General features: G+C 46.3%; 2 protein-coding genes across 2 annotated transcripts in view; one reads left to right on the top strand and one right to left on the bottom strand.

The window, feature by feature from the left end:
• Window positions 1-12,306, bottom strand: part of LOC119178557 (HHIP-like protein 1) — a 192,561-nt gene extending 180,255 nt beyond the window's left edge. Inside the window, exon 1 of the mRNA XM_075884967.1 lies at window positions 11,840-12,306. Within this exon, the coding sequence (XP_075741082.1) occupies window positions 11,840-12,247 (408 nt within the window). The 5' untranslated portion in view covers window positions 12,248-12,306. The remainder of the gene's footprint in view (window positions 1-11,839) is intronic.
• Window positions 12,307-12,978: 672 nt separating this feature from the next.
• The window catches only part of LOC119178526 (uncharacterized), a 51,210-nt gene continuing 41,806 nt past the window's right edge, over window positions 12,979-22,382 (top strand). Inside the window, exons 1-5 of the mRNA XM_037429735.2 lie at window positions 12,979-13,106; window positions 13,388-13,445; window positions 13,506-13,568; window positions 16,836-16,962; window positions 17,198-17,979. Coding sequence (XP_037285632.2) covers window positions 12,998-13,106; window positions 13,388-13,445; window positions 13,506-13,568; window positions 16,836-16,962; window positions 17,198-17,979 — 1,139 coding nt within the window. The 5' untranslated portion in view covers window positions 12,979-12,997. The remainder of the gene's footprint in view (window positions 13,107-13,387; window positions 13,446-13,505; window positions 13,569-16,835; window positions 16,963-17,197; window positions 17,980-22,382) is intronic.

The raw sequence follows: 22,382 nt of genomic DNA, 5'->3' as shown, positions 1-22,382 counted from the left end.
CTATGATTGCATCATGCCATAAAGCTGAACGTCATACTTCAAACACCAACTCGTTGGAGTATACTATGGACCTAAAGTATCACAGCAGGAGATTGCCAGCTCAAGTAGGTGTTAATAGAAGCGACGTGTAATAAAAGCAACGGCTTCTAATACATTTATGACATCCCAGTAAGCGTACTTGTAGTCTCATTTCTGCAACGATGTTGGCTACGAAAATTCGTAAGATGGTTTCGCACTGTCATCAGACTCACAATTGTTGCAATGATGGTTGGACTTTTACGTCCTCGAAGGTGCTGTATCTATGTGATTATGAGGGACGTCGTCGTGGAGGGCCCGGAAATTTTCATCTTCGGGCACCTGAACCAGATATGCGGGCCTCCAGCATTTCACTTTCACCGAAATGCGGCCAACATGGGTCATTCGATTAGGCAGATGGCTTTGCTGCGTCAACCTTCAGGGAACTAAAGAGAACTCCGGGGCTGTCGGCTGCATGCATCGAATACAACGGTGAAACGTCGCCTACATTCAGCGGCCTCAAAAACAGGAGAGCTGTCCAAGGGTCAGTAGTGAGGGTGGTCAACAAGGAGAGGCACCTAGCGTTTGCCCTAAAACATGCACACTGGACTGACGAGTAGCAAAATGCCGTCTTAGCCAACGAGTCGACCACAAGGTGTGACTAATGGCAGCTGATGTGCCACTCGGACAACTGCTGGTAAGAAACAGCTCACATCAGTCAAGAAATTACTACGTCTAGGTCGAAAATTTGTATGCCATCATGATCCCGTGCACTGCTTTAACCTAAGGCGCAATATCCAATCTCTCTTTTAATTTAGGATGTAGCGATAATAAACATCACTCAAGTTTGAAATGCAATGTTTCCGCAGCCAGGACAGTCATCGTTTTCGGAAGTAAGCGTGGAGTACGACATTACAACCAATGCTTTAATTAAACTGCATTTCTAGTTTTTACCTTTGCCAAAAACTCAATTCTACACATTATTTCAACATCTCTCATAGTGAAAATGGGTGTTAAAAGCCCGCAGATGAAGGCGCGTACACAGTGTTCCGTGCTCCAAAGTTGAAATATACACTTCTTAAAATTTCAAAACGTTTACTGAGTGTGTTCATACATATCAGAAAGTCCAAACAGGCGCGCTATTCGGTATTGTTTAGTTAAGAAAGCTGAGCTCCGCAAAAAAAAACATTCTTTTTTTCTTTGGATATATGCCCGACTTCATCCAGCGGGTAGCAGCAGCCAGTGACCGTTCGTCTGTGAGGCTGGGACGCCACGGGCCGGCCGCGGAACCTTGCTGAGAACAGGTTCACCCTGACGGCAACTGTATACGACAGTTCGTCAACTCCCCCATTCACAAGTCTAGAAAATTTGGAGCATTACTGGAGTCTCAGTATGTGCAAGTTCTTGAGTGGCGTGCGCAATCTCCAGACCTCAATATCATTGAGAACGTGTGGAGCCCCATGAAAGCGGTAATGTTACACCGGCAGCTCCTTCGACTCAAGGCGGATGCACTGTGGACCGCTGTGGAAAAAATCGGCGCCGTATCTGCATGTTTCCCTGCAAACGTCGTCAAAATACGATAGTCTTGCGTCTGGAGAGAGTGAACAAAACGTTTATTTGATGTTCTGCGCGAGAAAACCAGTGAATTATATTCTGGAGGCGCTGCGTTAGAGTGTGTTAATCCGTGCAGCCAAGGCGAACGAGCACATCGAGGCACGTTAGACACGAGCGCTATCTGGCAGTTATCTTCGAAAACAAAGAAAGGCGTGGCAGTCTCGGAGGCGACAGGCGTAGATCGCAAAGCGACGGGCAGGTCCCGCTATCGTGTCGTCCTAGCAATGCGTTCGAAAACCTTTTTGAGCATAGCGTTGCATTGTCAGCACAGCGTGATAAGCGCTACGTTCCTTAGAATTATTCGTGTGTGCCTTCTGTAGTGTAAAGACACACATCCAGAATATCGCGTAGACTAATTGCTGTGTGCGGGAGTGGGTGCCAAGAGTCATTGGAGTCTAGGAATTCAAGCTGACATTTGTGCTGAGTGATGCGAACACGGCATTGCTTTTGCACGAACTTTTTTTTCTTTCCCCGCTTTCTAGAACTGGAAATATTTTGCTTCTTTACGTTATTTTATTTTTATTTCGCTTCGTTACGTTATTTTTCGCTTGTTTACGCTATTTTACGTTATTAGGCTAACCATTGATGTATTTACTAATACGTAAAGCTGACTCCCGTCTGAGGTTCACTGTATTCTTGTATGTCTTTTTACCAGAGTGTTTTTTTTTTACTTACTACCCCAAAACGTCAGAAAAATCGAATACAGCCTCAAAGGCAACGTCTGTCTATACTTTAACAACTAGAAACTTTTCGCATTTATTTTTCTTGCACTCCAACCGCCCGCGACGCATACGCTCAACGTAAAAATCACATGGAAGTAGCCAATTAGTCAAAAAACAACTGCGCGCAACTCGTCAGTTTACAGTAAACGTCAAAGTTGTGGTGCGACCACTCGAAATCAGCAAAACTCCGACGTTACGGACACAGCCAACAATGTCAAAATCAAGCGTGACAGGAAAAAGTTAGGAAAGATCATACGCGTGGAAAGGAGGGTCATCCAAGGCACTAATCCAGCCTAAGCTCGCAAGGTCAAAAGTTCGAAACCACACAGTGTGTTTTTTAAGTAGTGAAATTAGAATTTCAGACAATTAAGAAAAAAAGGTGAGGCAAGCTACGAGACAGGAGAAGTTGGGAGCTTATTGGTGGTCAGGTGGCTTTCTACATTGCTAATAAAGTGCAACGAACCATCTACATAGAGATAGCTCAGCAGCCAAGCATGTAATGAAAAAATTTGGTTCGATTAGAGATGTCGAACTATTCTCAATTGTATGTCGACTTAAAATGCGTGAGGAAGTAATCGTTAAAAAGAAGAAAAAAATTGGCCCCGTATCTGCATGTCCCACTGCAAATGTCGTCGAAAGACGATAGTCTTACGTCTGGAAAAAGTGAACAAAACCTTTATTTGATGTTCTGCGCCAGAAAGCGCAAGAAATTAGTGAATGGTATTCTGGAGGGGCTGCGTTAGAGTGCCTCGAGCGTGCAACGGAGGCGAACGAGTGCATCAAGTAACGTCACACGTGAGACATGAGCACTATCTGGCAGTTTCTTGGAAAACGAAGCGCATGGCTCTGAGACGGGTGTGCGCGCCCGTCTCAGAGGTGATAAGGTGTAGAACGCAAGGCGACAGGTAGGTGCCGCCACCGTGTCGTCTTGGCAAATCGTTGGAAACACTCGCCTTTTCGTGCAAGCGTTGCATGGTCAGCGCAGCGTGATAAACGCTACGGTCCTTAGAATTGCTTATATATGCCTTTTTTAGTAAAAGACGCACATACAGAATATATAGTGTTGTTATGGTGCCTCATATATGCGCAATAATTGCTTTTTAATTGACAATCGCACAAGTATGAACGCTGAATCTTGAGCAACATTGGCGGGGGGCGCTGCTGATGTGGTCAGCCGTTTGGGGTATCGGCAGTTGCCGTTCAGAGTACTCGGTACTGTTAAGGGTGTACAAATAGACAAATATACAGACAGACAGACAGACAGACCAAAATTTTTGCGTCGAAGGTCCCCAAGAAAGACTATTGTCTTTAAAAGTGTTCTGGGCTGCAGCCTCACTGGCAACCATCTTCGGCTAATGTACTCCTTCACCAGAGCAGGATTGGCCACCCTAGCGTAGTACCTGGCCACAACCTCCCATGAACAGAGCAATTAACCCTTGGCCCTCAGTCCCCAGCAGCTGCGAAGTAACTGTCCAAAGCGTCGGTCAGACCTGCGACGCAGCAGAGGGTGCTAAGAACCCCTGAGTACGGACAGGCCGCCATTGGAATCTGAAATTGGCTACCTTCAACGCTAGAACGCTATCTAGCGAGACTAGTCTAGCTGTGCAGTTTGAGGAATTAGATGGTGTTATATGGGATGTGATAGGGCTCAGCGAAGTTAGGAGAACATGTGAGGCTTATATAGTGCTGAAGAATAGACACGTGTTATGCTACCGTGGATTAGTTGACAGAAAAGAGCTAGGAGAGGGGTTTCTCATACACAAGATTATCACTGTCAACATAGAGGAATACTGTAGCATCAGTAAGAGGGTGGCAAGTATCATAATTAAGTTTAACAAACTGTACAAGATGAAGGTGGTACAGGCCTACACGCCTACATCAAGCCATGATGATCATTTGCTTGAACGCTTCTATGAAGACGTGGACTCAGCCGTTCATAAATTAAAGATACAGTATACTGTTCTGATGAGCAATTTTAATGCCAAAGTAGGCAAGAAACAGGCCGGAGACCATTGTTGCGAACTGGGGTCTACGTAACGCATCCCCGCTGACGTCCGAGTTACGTGGCACCCGGACTCCTGTGGTAACATGGAGTAACTTCGGGTGGAGGAAATGTTACTGACAAGTTGGTAATAACAGGTTTATTGGTACTATTTACAACTATTTCTAGCATATGAGAATAGAATTCCGCAAACCACGAGAGTGGTGGATGAACCGTTAAACTATGGTTTAAAGTAACGTCCAGCACCTTGTAGCGCCATTTTAAGCCCTGTCGGGCTGATCCTCCTTGATTAAAACACCAATTACGCACACTACGCTACCCACCATTACATCAGTCAATAGCACATTGCCGACGAATAGTCGTTGCCCCTCCTGACGCAATGCTCCTCCGGTCAGGTTTACTGAAGAGAGAGCACGGTGGAGGAATAAGGAGAGGTGTGTGAACAGCGGCGCCTCGCCGTACTGAGCGCGCGCCGACGATTTGCGTGCGTTTCGCCCTCTCTCCGAAAGTCGGCGCTGTATGTTCAGGGAAAAGAGCGGGGGGCCAAACCAAAAAGAATTATCGGTTAAGAAGAAGGTGAAGGAAGCTGAGACCGATATGTGGAGAATTGGCATGATTAAGAAGTCCACACTAGAGATCTATCGAACTTTTAAGCAGGAAATTACCAAGGAAAGGATCTATGATAATACTCGGGGTAGTTCTCTACTGTTTGAGGCCAGGACAGGAGTATAGCGAACCAAGACACGTCGGGCCAAATACGAAGGGGTAGACACGGTATACAGTGCGTGTGGAGAGGAACAAGAAACTGCCGAACACTTGATAATGTTCTGTAAAGGGCTTCACCCTATTGTTCAGGATGATGGCGCAGAGTTCTTCAAAGCACTGGGGTATAGGGACAGGGAGGGCAAAATAGACGTCAAGCGGGTCGAATTAACTAAAAGGAGGTCATCTGATTGGTAGCTAAAGTCAAGGCACGAGTAAAAATTCAACCCTTCACTGCAAAGTACGAATCCCCAACCTCCCTATTTAAAGGGAAAAAATAAATCTAGTGTTTGGTTCATGAAGTATTACGGCTTGGTGGCGCTAGCCACCGCCCGATCTAAAGGGTACAGCCATATCCATCCATCCATCCATCCATCCATCCATCCATCCATCCATCCATCCATCCGTCCGTCCGTCCGTCCGTCCGTCCATCCATCCATCCATCCATCCATTCAAAGCACTGGGGTTTAGGGACCAGGAGGGCAAAATAGACTTTAAGCGGGTAGAATTAACTAGAAGGAGGTTATCCAATTGGTGGTGGTGGCTAAAGTCGAGGCACGAGTGCAAATTAAACATTTCACTGCAAAGTACGAGTCCTCGACCTCACTATTTAAAGGAGAAAAAATAAACCTAGATTTTGGTTCACTAAGTATTACGGCTTAGTGGCACTAGCCAACGCCCGATCTAAAGGGTACAGCCATATCTAACCATTCATTCATCCATCCATCGTTCCCACAGTTTTGTGTTGTGAACACGCAGACATGTGTAGCGTTTGCACGGTTTCTTGCGGTATGAATCGTTTTGTGAACCTCTGATGGGGAAAAAGTGCTTCGTCCCGCGTTGCACGACCGGCTAGGCGTGTCAGGATAAGTATAAGTACTCGCTGTTTTCTGGCCCAAAAGACGACGAGCGTCTCAAGCTCTGGCGACATGCCATACCGAGGAAAGATCGCCCGCTACAAGCAACAGACAGTGTTTGCGAGAGACATTTCGAGTCTCATCTCGTGACTAAGACGTGGACTGCCCACTACAATGGCAATGTACGTGCCACGACGAGCATCCCTGGCGTGTGACGCTGTTCCCACGGTATTTCCGGATGGCCCGCCCTACCTCTCGAAGAGATCGACGACTAGGAAGCGACCCGCTGAAAAGCAGCTTTTGGCGCCAGCGAAGCGAAAAGGTGCCCCTTCTAGCGTCAGCAACAACGACGTCGAACCGCTGAACTGTCACATGAGTTGCAACTCATGTGCTGCGGCATCTGCAGCACATGAGTTGCTGCAGATGCCTGCAGTTCAGGTAGGCATCGACATGGAATCTCCAAAAGCGCAGTCAGGACCAGAGGAAGCTCGTTGTTCGGCGTTCGATAGCTTGTGTGGCGAAATACCGCAATCATTTCTGCCTTCTGATTCATAGGGTCGCCATAAACTTGAGCTTGACGGTGTGAAGAGCGTTGTGTTTTCTGAAATGAAACGCGAGAAGAAACTTGATTGTTTCTCGTCAGAACCTTCGGAAACACTTGCCGTTACGACGTTTGTTAACCCAAAGGAAATTGATGAAAACATGAAGGTCAATGCTGTTCTAATGGGCCTTAGAAGTGTGGCAGCTTGGGCTAGTTGGTATGGCATGACGATAGTTATAGCGCGAGAACAAAACGACGACACAAGCGCTCGTGTCTTTCGTGTCCTTCTTGTCTTGTGTCGTCGTTTTGTTCTCGCGCTATAACTATCGTCTAATGGGCCAGTTTATACCCGTGACGATGCACAGCAGTTCTCTGACCACTGCGGAAGACGTCCACGCTCAAGCACGTGGAAAAGACTCGCCGCTATTTCGTGGTGCGACACACATAATCAAACTTGCTCTTCACCAATCTGCTACACAGTTCGATGAGACATCTATTTTTTTCGGGTGGAGGAGGGGGCAAGAGACTTGTTTTGTTTGCTTTCAAAGAGTGCCTGTAGGCTTCCTATACGAAGCCGGTGCAATCAATTAGCTATGTATATCTGGCGCATTCCATAACTACGACGCAGCTATCGTATAACACACAGTCACCAAAAAGCGCCGCCCAGGAAGCGACAAACCATAAAATTGTTCCTTGACGAGGAAATTCATTCTGAGAATTTCATGCCTACAATTGCTTTAATGAGTGATGGAATGCAGACACGACCAAGTGAAACTTTAATTAACTAGCAAACAGCCTCCTGACTTGCTTTCGGCCGAAGTCAGTCAGTGAAGAAAAGGGCTATTTTTCCGAGAGGTGCCGTCTACTATAGTGTCGAGGTGTCGTTTATTACGTTACAGGCCTTTTCACTATGCCACACAGGGTTACCGCTATCAAATTGCAAAGTAACTACAAGAGGTAGACGTCATTAGCATCGCGCCGGCCAGCTGCGTAATAAATATGTTTTATTACACCCCGAGTCCTTCAACATCGTTACACTATAACAGCTGCGTCGGCTCCCAAAGTCGCCAAAGCCACTGAAGATAAGTACTTAGAACGCTTGCGCACAGAAAAACATTGCTAAAATTCATAAACGACGTTCAATAATGCACGTAGATAATTTTATGAGCTTACATTGCTTAACAGAGCGAGTATTCACAGCGTTGTGCCCTATGTGTTGTGCTGAACGATGGCCCCCATGCACGCGCGCCATCCATCGGATACTGCTCGAAGCGCACGCGAGACCGGTATGCTTAGGCGGGCGCAGTTGCGCCACCTCTCATATTCCTCCACCGAGAGAGAAACTGGGGTCCTTCACGGAATAAAGTGGCGGATGAGTGCTTCCCGCCGTCTTTCTCTGGAAGGGCAGCAAAGGATTAGCGACTTTAATCGCTTACACACGACCTGCGCGGTCGGTCTGCTCGCCGCCTCTCCAAGCAAGCCAACATCGAGGAAATTCCTGTAAAGATATTGGCTCGCGGACCCTCCAAGTTGCCACATTCTTATTCCTTTGTTGCTCCTCACCGCTTCACGCTGGTTCCGAGAAAAAACCACTGGGGTTTCAGGACGTGGGAACACAGCCCGGCTATGCTTCTCACAGCCATCGTGGCTCCCACGCACGAGTCACAACACCATGCAGTGGGGAAATATGGCATCAACTCTAGGAATGCCAGAGGAGAGTTATTAGTAGAGTTCGCCGAACGTGATAATTTACGGATCTTGAATATCTTCTGAAGAAAACGGGCTAACCGTAAGTGGACGTGGCGAAGTCCTAATGGCGAAACTAAACAAGAAATTGACGTCATTCTGCGTGTATACCCAGGCATTGTACAAGATGTAGAAGTAGTTGGCAAGATTAGATGCATTAACCATAAAATGGTAGGAGCTCGTATTTACCTAGAATTAAATAAGCAAATAAAAAACTGATCCGCAAAAAGCTAATTATTGAACTGGCGGTGGAAGGAAAATACAGGAATTCCAAGTTTTGCTTCAGAATCGATTCGAGGCACTAAACCGACGTTAGCGTTCACACAATGAACGGTAATCTTACTAGTATCACCAAAGAGTGTGCAATTAAAGTTGGAGGTTCAGTCACTAGACGGGAAACTGGTAAACTATCTCAGGAGACGAAAAATCTTATTAAGAGACGACAAACGATGGAAGCCTCAAATGCAACCGACAATATAGAGCTATTGGAGCTAATCAATAGGCGTAAAGTAGGCGACATCAGGAGGTATAAAATGGAAAGAATTGAGCAGGGAGTAAAAAGCGGTAGAAGCCTAAAAGCTGCTGTTACGAAGGCGAGACGCCAACACGGTCCCGAAGGCGCCACCGCTCCGAACTCCGCCGACAAGGTCACCAGCTGTTTGGTAGCGTAGGTTTCTCAGCTCGCGACTGCTTCTGCACAGAGCTGATAGACGAGCAGACGAGACGACGGTGAGTTAAGGCGAGGTTTATGTACAGCAAAGAAATAGAGGCATTACGAATTCCGCACTGGGGCCGACAGCTTAGAGATTCGAAGAGCCGAGCTCTCTTCTGTGACACATAGGTCAACTGCCGGCGATGCACCACAGGGTTGTTGTTTTATAGGCACCGGCTAGATCCTTTGAGTAACCAAATGTCCAACCAGAAGCGCCGCTGGCCGCGATGTCGGAGGGAGGCAATGGGGCCCACCGCTGCGCGTGGTTGCGCCAAGGACGAGGGATGTTGCCGCGCATTGCGTAAGACTCGCCAGACTCGAAGGCGCAGATAGCTCCAACAGGCTCACGGGCTAAGGGAGCTCGCGGTGTGTTGCATGGCAGACCGGCGCCACCCACGGCTTGATGACGTCGTTGAGTTGATCGCGCCAGGCGGGCTCGATCGCTGGCCTTGACACAGATTGCCTTTTTCGGAGGCATTGACGTTCGGTGTGGACTCGCAGGCGTAACACTACGAAGGCAGGCTGGGGCATAGGCAAAAATCAGATGTATTCATTGAGAAACAAGGAAGACAATGTCATAAGCAATACGGACAGGATAGTCGAGATTGCGGCGGAGTTCTACAGAAAGCTGTACAGAAGCCAAAAAAAAAACAGGATGATATCGTGAGAAACTGTAATAGTCCAGGAGAATTCGACATACTACCAGTAACAACAGGGGAAGTAAAGAAAGCCGTTGAAGGAATGCGAAGGGGCAAAGCCGCTGGTGACGATAAAGATGGCGGAGAAATTTCGTTAGAAAAATTAGCCACCATATACACGAAGTGCCTCTTGACTGGAAGGGTACCATAATCTTGGAAGAATAAAAACATCATCATAATCGATAAGAAAAGAGGCGCCAAGTACTTGAAAAATTACAGAGCGATCAGCTTATTGTTCGTTCTCGACAAACTATTTACAAAAATAATAGCTGATAAAATTAGGGCGACATTAGAATGCAATCAACTAAAAGACCAAGCAGGATTTCGTACAGATTATTCCACAATAGACCATATTCTTACTATCATTCAGGTAATAAAGAGATGCGCTGAATACAACCAACCCCTATACATAGATTTCACATATAACGAGACGGCGTTTGACTCAGTCGAGACATTAGCAGTAATGCAGGTACTACGGAATTAGGGCATCGGAGAACCCTACATAAACATACTGGAAGAAATATACAGAGCCTTCACAGCCGCCATAGTTTTCCATAAGGAAAGCGACAGTATCCCGATGAAGAAGGGTGTAAGGCAAGGAGACACGATCTCTCCAATTCTATTCACCACGTGTTTACAGGAACTTTTCAGAACCGTAGATTGGGAAGAGTTAGGGATAAAAGTTAATGGAGAATATCTTGGTAGCCTGCAATTCGCTGATGACATCGCCTTGATGAGTAACTCAGGGGAGGAATTACAGCTCATGATCACTGAACTGGACACGGAAAGCAGAAAAGTAGGTCTGAAAATTAATATGCACAGAACAAAAGTAATGTGCAACAGTCTCGACAGAAAAGTGGACTTTGCATTACGTGGAGAGACGCTGGAAGTTGTAAACGAAAATGTCTACTTAGGACAGGCAGTAAACACGCAGCCGAATCATGAGAGGAAATTAACCGGAAGAATAAGGATGGGGTGGGTCAGATTGAGCAAGAATTCGCAAATCATGAAAGGTATAGTGCCCCTAACACTCAAGAGGAAGGTATATAACAGCTGCATCTTGCCAGTACTTATCTACGGAGCACAAACCTGGAGGCTTACAATGAGCGTTCAGCTTAAATTGAGGACGACGCAGCGAGCAATGGAAAGGAAAATGATAGGTGTGTGAAGAAGAAGATGTGCCTGCAGCGAGCAGCATCGCCAACGCCCGGCTCTCTCGGCTCGTGCTTCGGTCCGTTGCTGTGCCGGTCTCTGCTGGACGGTTCATCACGCTGTCTTGCCGTTGTCGTTAACGACTAATAAACCTCTTCACATTTGGTGGAGGGTGCTGTTTATTTCCGTCGCTACACCCTGGAGCTGCGAAGCTACACGCTACCGCCCTTCATGACTGACAACGCCAACCCATCGGCGTCGTCGCCCCAGTTCAACTGTCCCGGCCACCCTGGGCTACGGGACCCGAAGGTCTTCAGCGGTGCGGATGGGACCGACGTGGAAGACTGGCTCGACCACTACGAGCTGGTGAGCGCCAATAACAAGTGGGATGACAAGCTGAACCACGTCATATTTTATCTCACTGGCGTCGCGGAATTGTGGTTTAACAACCACGCTCAATCGAGAATGAAGGCGCGAGCGGATCCTGCAAACCACGCCGCGCCGAACAAGCGGCGTTATGTGATGTTTGCAGGAGTTTATGCAGCGGCCCTTTGGCTGCGCCTGCGGTTCGAGAACAACCATTAAGGCGTTGGGAAAAGCACTTGACCGCTCATTACACTCTTCCATGCGATGCACAATGTGCGGCGTGTGAAATAAACACTGTGGTAAACCCAAGCCAAAGGTGGGTCATTAAGAAGCACGACTTAACACGCAACCAGCAAATGTGAAAGGCTTCGGTGTAGCGACGTCGGGTTGAACCCACGGCTAAACAGCGGGGCCGCACATTTCAGCTTCGTGCAGAGTGCTCGGGCCGTGATTTTTTTTTTTTCGTCATGTCATACATAGCACGAAATGATGGCTCTACCACATCTGCCTTTTCGGCGCCCACATTCAGTCAATTCAAGTTTCAAGAGGCACACCTTCCTCCCCCCCACCGAAAGAATTACCAATAAAATTATAAGTTTTGTCTCTCGGTGTGAGATTTGGGTGTTTTAAAAACGAGGCTGTTTGCACCCACCTTCAGAGCGCTGCCGTGGCCGGATACCGCAAATCTGGAGACGGTGGTTTCGTGGTCTACGCCCGTTTGTTTCGAAGGGGCGCTGTAGCAGACGTAGACGCACTTCTCGTGGGCGAAATCTGGGTCCAAGACGAAGCTCAGCAGTCCGCGCTCGTCCGCTGGCGCATTCGAAGTCGCCACCTGACTCGTTATGTTCAAGAACACGTGCGCGTTCTCTGGAGCCCCTAGTGGCACTTGCAAGATTACGCCCCTGTGCTCCCCGACAAGCAGCTGCCGCTTGGACAACGGCACAATGCCTACGGGATGTCTGAGACCCCGCAATATTCCCTCGAAACTGTAGCATGCTTCTGAGCGGCACATGTCGAACAGTAGGGCCAGGGCGCACACGAATCGTACTACGCGCCTCATCGCGATCTTTTTACGCTCGCATGAAGCGGGCTTTTGCGGAGAGCTTTTCGTCTGCTCGCAATCCCCCGCAAACAACCAGCCAATCGCGACGTGGGAAGGCGTAGCCAATCAGAGCCTCTCAAGGCCATGACGCGTTTCAAAACGCGGCTGCGCTAGGCCGCGCGCTTGCCGAGAACATGACCTACTACACTCCTGACCTGTTCAGATAGCGGGGTTCCTATGGGAGCGCGTGTCCCCGCTCTCGTTCAATCGCTCGCCGTAGGTGGCGCTACCTATAACCTGTTCGTCTGTTTCTTTACGGTTGTTTTGTAGGCGCTGGTATAAGAATGCCTGCATTCTGTAGTGAACTGGCGGCATATATGTGACTATTTCTTCCCATACATTGCTGGTTAAGCAAGGTGTTCAGAGCGCTTGAGTATTTATAGCACACTGGTTGACAAACGTGGGAACCCGTAGATTTACACGATGTAGGGCAGCCTATGCGTGGTAGCGTGCATTTTATTGCAAAAAAATTCTGAATGTCTTTTAGTATTATTATTTCTGAATAATTCTAAATTTTGGATCATAAATACGCACTACGAGTGCTTTGTTGGTCAAAATTTGACCACAAAGAGTGAAGATGACGTCAGCGAGCAGGTGCTGACTAGCGCCACGCCGCTCGTAGGTGACGGCCCTAGCGGCAGAAGGTATGAACTAGAACGTGGGCGCTGGAAGAGGTGCTCTCTGGGCAGGTCAGGAGTGTAGTAGGTCATGGCCGAGAACACCGAGGGCGCCTGCTTGTATTGTATCCCTGCTTGGTCCGCTTGCCGATTATTGACCTGCACTTGCATTGTGGCTATGAAACGAAAAGCTGAGCCAGGTAAGTCGTAACACGAGAGGCTGTTTATCGTTCAAAATCTCTGTTTGAGCGGTTTCTGCCGCCTCGGCCGGATGCGATGCGGATGCTCTGTTTTGTTATTACTTGTTATGACCAGTGTCGAAGTGACCAAGGACGACACGCGTTCATGCAGTATCGTTTTACCCCGCGCGAAAACAAAAAAATATCAATCGCTTGATGTGAGAGTGCCGTTAGCAGCGATATCAGCCAAACATGTAAAACGTTGGTGCACGAAATGATGGTTCTTTCGTTTTCACCTCCAGAACCCTCGAACAGGCCTCTGTCGGCGTGGGAGCGCCGGCGGTTATACTCAAACCAGCTGTAGGTATACACCACTTGCGGCACAGACTACTCTGTATTAACGTCACCTTGTTTGAACAGGCGAGAAAAAACGATGCTTCGTACCCCGGAACTCTCCCGCGCAAATGGAACAACCCCTACGAGGTAAGCCGATTGGATCTACCTTCCGCCTCGCTACTAAGTGTGTTCAAATGGGGTCGTCACGAATGACGGGGGATGGTCATCCTCTCCTCACTCGAGTGTATCATCCCTGGAAGAGCGAGAAGAGAGCGCCAGGGCGTTCGCATAACGTACGAGCCGAAAATTCCGTTGGCCAGTTGCAGTCCGAGCCGAATTCGAGCCCAGGCATTATTCTACCACAGAGCCAAACTAGTGCTTAACTACTACTTCGGCAAAAGGTCTTGTCTCGGCGACGTCGTTCATGCTTGCAGTGTTTGCTGTGCACTTTAATACAAGTTAATTAACCGATCCAAAAGAACACGCCAATGATTGCACTGCAATGTGCGCTTTTTTGCGATAAAGCTCAACTTACCTTCAGGTGCTGCCATTGTATCGATGTGCCTGGTAAGCCCTCGATGCAGCCACATATACTAAATTCACACCGATGCCTATCCTCCAGTGGCGTACCCCAACTCTATCGCGAGTGGGGGGGCTAACCTACCTCACTCGTCAGCCGGGATATATATATATATATATATCTTACAAGCAAAATCATCACAGCGGCAATGTTGGCGAAATTTCATGATGTTGTAACGTAGCCTCGTAACAATTTCATTCTTCCGTAAGAACATGATTGAGTCATTACTGTTGTGATGTAAAACTACGCTTTACTCGTTGGTTTCGCCAACCTGCAGCCAAGAGTGGCCACTGTCGAAAGTGGGGGGGGGAGAAGGGGGGGGGCTCGCGCTTCCCTTGCCCCCCCCCCTCCAGGTGTATGCCTATGCTAGCCTCCTCAAGCCAGAAAATTGGCACACAGGCTCACTTACTGCTTTGCATGAAGGTAATGCATGTCATGTGCCGATATTTTCTGTGATAGTGTGCTGAGCGCATTTTGGCATAGTGCATTTAGTCTGCATTAACCTGTGTAGAGAACAAATGTCTCGGCAGTTATCGCTTGCGTAACACTACACGAGTGCTCGATTGACGGAGACCCTGCATGCACAGATGGCTTGCGTGTCTCCCTCATTTTCTCTGGTGGGTCAGCATTTTTCATTCTCATCTCCAGTGTCCATGTTTTCATGAACATTTGTGATGAATAAAGACTGGATTATAAGCAAATCAAATGCCTATTTTGTTTCTTGCATCCCTATCATATTACTTCGTTATATCAGGATCAATTATAGAGGTTAAGAAGTGCTTTTATAGTGATCTTATAGTGCCTATAAATGACTAATTCCAAAATCAGTGACTACATGCGCGCTTTCTAACCTCAACTTTTGCTTTCAAGTACATTTGAAGAGCTGTCTTCATGTTATCGGGCAAAATTCATCTTTCTGAACTCTATGGGATGCAAACTATACCCAGTCTCATAACTCCCTTTCAGCACTGTCAAGACTACAAGGCCTGTTAGCAAATAAGGTAGTTGATTAGCCTAGACACATGTATTTTATTAAGATACTGGGCAAATTTCACTTAGGCACTGTAAATCGTTTTCGTGCCCAATGAACAGCTTTTTTTTTTTCATTTGGTTCATTACGGGCCGCAAAAGCACGATGCGAGGAGATGAGCTTGAAACCTTCGCCACTTGCCCAGAGTAGACTTAGCAAGCAAAATTTCTTCCCTGCCCTGTTCAGTATCAGAGCAACTTTGAGCCGGAAGGTCACAAGATGCAGACGCATCAACACGTCATGTGCAGGCAACATTACATTCGCATGACGTGCGCAAGCTAGGTCGAGCATGCACAGTATTGTGTCGTTTTGACGTTCTCTGTATTGTACTTCCTCTTTCTGTGGGATGGATCATTCAGTGTGATCACGTTTCGAGAGGCTGGCATGAATCATGTATCTTTACCACGATACACAGCGTCGCATCGCTGGAACTTCTCTACGAGACAATGGCCCAAAAACAAGCCAAGCGTTGCACGATGTGAGAACAGCGAGAACACCAACACAAACGAAATAGAGGCAAATTAGTCGCGCATATCGCTCAATACAAAGTTAAAGAAATTACATGCATAGATTCCATTTGTATGTTTGAATATTTGTATCAACCTTCATAATTTTATTTAGGCAATAGATTGCATAAATTACACATGTCGCCTGGAATAATTCTCGCAGTGTCATGTACTACTTTTGTACGTACACTAGACCATTCCTTGTATATGTCACCTCCGCCGTGTTGAGACGCGTGCCCGTGATATAGAGGTCAAGTGGCGTTCAGTCTGACGTTTTACCTCTTCCTTCAGCTCGTAGTATTGGAAATCTCGACAGATGAGATCGTGAGCGCCCAGTGCATCGATTTCTCTTGCCTGCTGGAAATGTCCAAACCTGGTGAAGGGCCCGTTTAGGTGTTCACGGACAGAATAGAAATTAACCCTCTGCAGTTAAAAGTTCATGCAAGAATAAAAGACCCTCCTGGCTTATTAGCGCTCAGCCTATTTGCTCCTTTGTTGCCCTTTTCAGCCATGCCGAAAAGAAAGAGACCCAGAAACGTGTTTATTTGACAGTGACCCTTAACTCACCGTGCAGAACTACAAAAGGAGACACGGTATTCTGCAAACCCTGCGTGAAAAAAAAATTGCACGCCTAACCTAAACCATTGGCACGTTGATACCACCATAAACTAAAACACTTCTGTTTGCATTCCTGTCGTAGACGTATATACCACACGTATTTCTTGGAAATTCTGAATTTTGTCTAAGTTTATTGTGCCTATATTTACAATTTTGGGGGCCAAAACAGTGTTTTTCCCACCTATTTTTGGTGCCTCAAACCCATTTTTCAGTGCCTATTAATTTGGCCCCTAGTCATGAAGCACACGCTTATTGCTTCTAGGTTGGGAACTGTGCTGCAAGAACCAGCGAGCTCAGTAAGGGCATGTGTTCGAGGACTCTAAAAAGACCCGTTTTGCTGTTCATGTAGCCCACTGCTCATGTGAAAGGGTTAGCGCAGGGGATGACGTGTTCACTGGAGGGAATGCCAAAAGCAACGGAGAGGAGAAGCGATTGTTTTTTGGAATTCGTAGAGCACCTCCAGCTCGCATTATTGAATGAAACAGCAGGCTGAACGCCATGTGTGTATTTGCTTGAAATTTAAAAAAAATTGTTGCAAGTGGTTTAGGAGCCCTTTAACGTGTACCAGAGTATAGCTTTATTAAATTCAAGAAGAAAGAAGACCAACTTCTAAGTACAACTTCCTATCAATGCTGGTCTGACTTGTAACTGCTTACTCTAATGTTGGCTTTCTTTTTCAGTTCGAACAAACCCGGGCGCCGAAAATCTTCTTGCCCTGCATTAAGAAGGAAATCGCTTAAAGCAGCACAATCTCTCGCTGCAAAAAGTCAGCGTGCCGGAAATCTCATGTCCATAATGAAACCAAAGGTGAAAACAAATGCTCTCACATTGTGTGTTTCCATACAATTGATGGTTATGAAGCTGGCTTAATATTTGTGTCATGCCTTGCTCAATTGAACTTGGGCATTACATCTTACTCAATGTTTACACTGTGAAGAAGTAGCTTAAGGCAACATTTGCATCTCAACTCTGGAAATTCATTGAGGTGCTGAAGTATAAAGATATTCACGGGAGTGAGTAATGTGAAATGGTGCTGTTTCAGGCCTCGAGTCGATCGGTGCAAACTAAGGCAGCTTCTGCAGTGCACGTGGCTCCACCATCATCCAAGAGAGTCGAGGCACTCGCTTGCAAGCCTACAGCAGCCACTAAAGTGCTTGATGAAAAGTGTGCCCCTACAAAGTTTCTACCACCGAAACGGAAGCCATCTGTAGAGGTTTCCTTAGCACAACGCAAAGTTGAACCGGTCAGAACTGCCCTAGCTCACACAAAGGTTGTGAAAGCATCCCAGGTAGTTGAATCTCAGAAACGATCTCGCCCGCAAGTGAAAGTTTGCAGGCAGTCAGTGAAGACACCCAGTGACAAAACACCTCGTGGACCATCGGGGAGCAAGCTTAAAAAGAGAGCAGCCTGCGATGAGATGGCGAAAACTGCAAGCAGTAGTTCGACACCGTCGTGTTCAGTGATGGTCGAAAAGATTGCTTTAAATGAACTAGCCGACAGTTCGAGCGGCAGCACACCTTACCACACTGCCCACAGTATCTGCCTCTCTTCGGACGACAGCGTTTCTCCAGTTGGCAAAAGAAAGCTCACACCGCTCCATTCTTCTTCACCGGTGAAGACTCCTGACCAAACGCCTGCCGCGGAGCTCAATGACACGTTCACACTGGAAAGCACAAAGAAAAGGAGCTCCAAAAAGCCGCCTTCATCATGCCTTCGCAAAGGCACGTCTTGCGTCAAGAAGTCTGTGTCCTTCACGATGCCAGCACGACAGAGCGGCACACCAAAAAGGTTACCCAAGACTCCCAGACGCAGCCGCACATTGCAGTAAGTAGTGTCATTGCATGCTTTTGTACGCATTCATTTGTGGTCATGCACAGGAGTTTGGTGCTTCACAAGTGTACAAAAGGAGGAATCATGGTGCCCTGTACTTGCAGTAGGCATTCTGGGATGGCTTGAAACTATCTATGTGATGTGAGCCTTTTTTGGCAGCACAGTTGAAGGTGATGTGCATGGGGCCAATTATGGTCTCGCATTTTGTGCTTTAAGGTGAAGCTGAAGCGTCCTTTGGATCCTTTTTGTTTTCTAAGCTTGCTGAATACAGAAAACATTAAAATATATTATGTCTTTCTGAAATGTGCCTAAATGTTTGTCACTATCGATACTTGCACAAATGATGCATATCCAAAGCATAACTAAAGCTACGCTGTGCTACATTAGAGTGGGCACCAGTCAAGCCTTAAAGGAGGATCGGCTGCAAACTAGCTACTTTCAACTAGCCAAGCTGCATGGCAAGTGCTTTGCGTCGCGCAAACCTTCAATGACATTTTAAGTTTGTGCATGCACTCAAGCGTAATGCCAGGTCACCGTAGCCGCAAATGCGAGAGACTGGATTGGATTGGTGTGCTTGGCTGGCGACACCAAGATAAACCAGGCAAGCACAGCGTTGTTACTGCAAAAACCTAGCGCATTCTGCGTACGTGTTTACTGGCATGAATTTTTGGCAGTTGTGTAATTTCGTATGCCTTGCTTTACTCAGGGACCTTAAACTACTTCTGATATACTTTTAATATTTAAAGTAAATGCGTGGATCAAGCTCAGACTGACGTCTTGTCGAACAATGCCAAACGCAGCAGTGCTTCAGGCATCCCTAAAACTCCAAGAAATTCCCAGCAGTAGTAGAGACATCAGCATATGCATCTAGTTATGTCGTCCATAAAAGAAGCCTGTTTGTTTGCTCGCAAGTATGAGACAAGCTGATGAACAGAGCATAGCGTAGAGTTAAAACCGCTTTTGGATCATCCAGTGCATGTAGCTCTGCTCTAATGGCACTGTTTCGAAAAATTTCGAAGCATCCTGCATTGTTTCGCACTAAACCAGGTGTCCCACAAACACGTATATGGGAATCACTAAAATCCTCCTGAATTTACCAATTGTTGAAGGCACCCAAATGGTTACTCGCGCGTGTGGAAGAGTAGACGATGCCGCATTGTGTGTGCAATTGGTTGGTGGGAGCCTATGTTGTCATGCTACCTCACAGTCTAACTCAGCGCCCAAAACATGAGCATATTTGAGTGTGTATCATGCTTGCAGGAGCAATTAGATATGTTTGAAGCAAAGCATACACAAGCCACAAATTTGGTGTCTCAACGCTTTCAAGCCAAAATATGTGTGCATAAAATGAATGCTGTCTTTACTGGGCAGGTTCACATCATTTGGAAGTGGGTTGTTTTCGTATTTCTGCAGCCACTGTAGCTGAATTTTCAAAGTCAATTTCGTCTAGTCCAAACATGGTTGCAGAGAGCATTAGGAACAGGCAGGCTTTCTTATATCCATAGCCTGCCTAAACATTTGTGGGAACTAGGTATGGTGTTAACATTGTGTTTACAGCTCCCAGTAAGTTAACCAAGATATGTGCCACCGTGCCATGAAGGAATGAACTAGTGTGAGACAATGAGCGCACTTGTATGGTACGCCTCATGAACAAGCTCACCGATTGCTGCATAGGTGTAGTATATAAATGTACCTCTTAGTGGCGGCTGCTTCAACTTAAAGCAGACTGGCTGCTTTTGCTTTGTTTATAAGATAAGCAGAGATTAAAATTCAGTGAATGTACTCGGTGCAAGAATGAAGACAAGTCATATTGATTGTAATGATAGCGTATGCTTTAGCCAGCCGTTCATTGATGCATAAAGAAACGAAATGCTGAACTATTTAGTAACCCCAAGTTCACCAAACTGACGGGTAGAGCTGCGTGCCTGCAGATGTGCAGATATGTTTTGGCTACTTTCTTTCCTGTCGCAGTGTTAGTTGTTGGCATTTGTCTTGATTAGATCTTTTCTGTTGTCTCATGTCTGCGCACACACCTCCTTTATCATGAATCTGTGCCAATTAGACGCACTTTATCTCAATGTAACCAGAATCTGAAGTTGGCAACATTTAACAATAGAGGGTGTTGAATGGAGTGTAATAGGGCTCAGTGAGGTTAGGAGGACAGATGAGGCCTATACAGTGCTGAATAATAGGCACATTCTTTGCTATCGTGGCTTGGCTGACAAAAGAGAACTGGGCGTGAGTTTTCTTATCTACAGAAATATACCTGGTAACTTAGAGGAATACTATAGCATTATTGAAAGGGTGGTAGGTATTGTAAATAAACTCAATAAGAGATACAAGATGAAGGTGGCATAGGGTTATGCACCTACACTCAGCTATGATTACGCGTTAGTTGAAAGCTTCTATGAAGACGTGGAATCGGCAATGAGTAAAGTAGAAACACAATATACTATACTGATGGGAGACTTCAGAGACTTCAATGCCAAGGTAGGGAAGAAGCACGCTGGAGACCAGGCAGTAGGAGACTATGGCATCAGTACTAGAAATGCCAGAGGGGAGCTTCTAGTAGAATTGGCAGAACGCAATAATTTATAGATTTTAAATACCTTCTACCGAAAACGATGGAACCATAGGTGGACACGGAGGAGCCCTAATGGCGAAAATAAGAGTGAAATAGACTTTATACTGAGTGTACACCTGGGCATTGTGCAGGATATGGAAGTGCTTGGCAAGGTACGATGCAGTGACTGTAGAATGGTACGGTCTCAAATCTGTTAAGACTTGAAGAAGGAACGACAGAAACTGATGTGCAAGAAGCCAACCAATGAGCTAGCACTGAGAGGGAAAGTACAGGAATTCAGAGTCTCGTTTCAGAACATATACTCGGCTCTTATAGAGGAAAACAGCCTTAGCATCGACGCAATGAATGATAATCTGACGAGTATCATTACGGAGTGTGCAGTGGAAGTTGGAGGTACAATAGTTAGACAGGACACTGGCAAGCTGTCTCATGAAAGGAGGAATCTCATTAAAAAATGTCAAAGCACGAAAGCCTGGAATACAATAGACAAAATAGAATCGGCAGAGCTTTCGAAGTTGATTAATAAGCCTAAGGTATCCAATGTAGGTAGCTATAGCATGGAGAGAATTCGACACACTCTAAAGAACACAGGAAGCTTCAAAGTGGTGAAGAGAGAACTTGGGATAGGCAAAAACCAGATGTATGTACTTAAGGACGAAGAAGGCAAAGTCACTACCAGTATGAATAGGATAGTTAGAATAGCAGAGGAGTTTTACAGAGATCTGTACAGTAGCTGGGACGATCACGACCTTAATATAAGAACTAGCAGTAACCCAGGTGGCATCCCACCAGTAATGACAGAAGTCAGAAAAGCCTTGGAGGGAATGCAAAGAGGCAAAGCTGCTTGCGAGGATCGGGTAACACCAGATCTGCTGAAAGACGGAAGACAGATTGTGTTAGAAAAACTAGTTACCCAGTTTACGAAGTGTCTCCTGACGAGGAGGATACCAGAATCATGAAAGAATGCTAGAATCATCTCAATACGTAAGAAAGGAGATGACAAGGACTTGAAGAATTACAGGCAACCAGCTTGCTCTTTGTGTATACAAGCTATTTACAAAGGTATTTGCTAACAGAATTAGGACATTACAATTCAATCAACCAATATGCACAAGCAGGACTTCGAACAGGCTACTCAACAATCGACCACTTTCATAACATCAATCAGGTTATAGAGAAATGCTCAGAATACAGCCAACTATACATAGCCTTCATAAATTACGAGAAGGCATTTGATTCAGTAGCAATATCAGCAGTCATGCAGATACGGCTCAATCGGGGCGTCAACAAAGCATATATAAACTTACTGTAAGAAATCTACAGAGGATCAGCGGCCACCATAGTGTTAGAAATGCACGTGCCTTTTCATGGTTAGTGAAGGAAGAGGACGACGTACAGAGAGACTCTCATGCAGTGTTTGGCCTGTGTGGCGTCTAGTAGCCTGTGTGGCGTTTTCAGTGTAGCCTGTTCGAAGTCGTGCTTGGTATGGCATAACGTGACTGTATGAAAAACATATTTGACTACTCAAAAGATGATAATCATGGCATGTTTGTCATGAATGTCATGATTTACATTTCATGGTCCCGAAGCTCTTGCGGCGGTTTTGTTCACATGGCATGTTGCAAAACTGGTATAATATGGCATGATTGCATGGCGAACACAAACGACAGATTCTAACATGAAAATCATGACATGCGTGTCATGTAACAACTTGACTACATGCTACGCTCGTGATGCGCTCGCGGCCGTTTGGCTAGCTTCACATATGCCGAATTTGGTATTACGTGACGCCAATGGATGACGAAGGTATGTG

Source organism: Rhipicephalus microplus, chromosome 2 (genome assembly GCF_043290135.1).
Source record: "Rhipicephalus microplus isolate Deutch F79 chromosome 2, USDA_Rmic, whole genome shotgun sequence".
In the NCBI taxonomy this organism is placed as follows: Eukaryota; Metazoa; Arthropoda; class Arachnida; order Ixodida; family Ixodidae; genus Rhipicephalus; species Rhipicephalus microplus.
The sequence above is the reverse complement of the archived record's forward strand: the minus strand, read 5'-3'. Positions and strand labels throughout refer to the sequence as shown.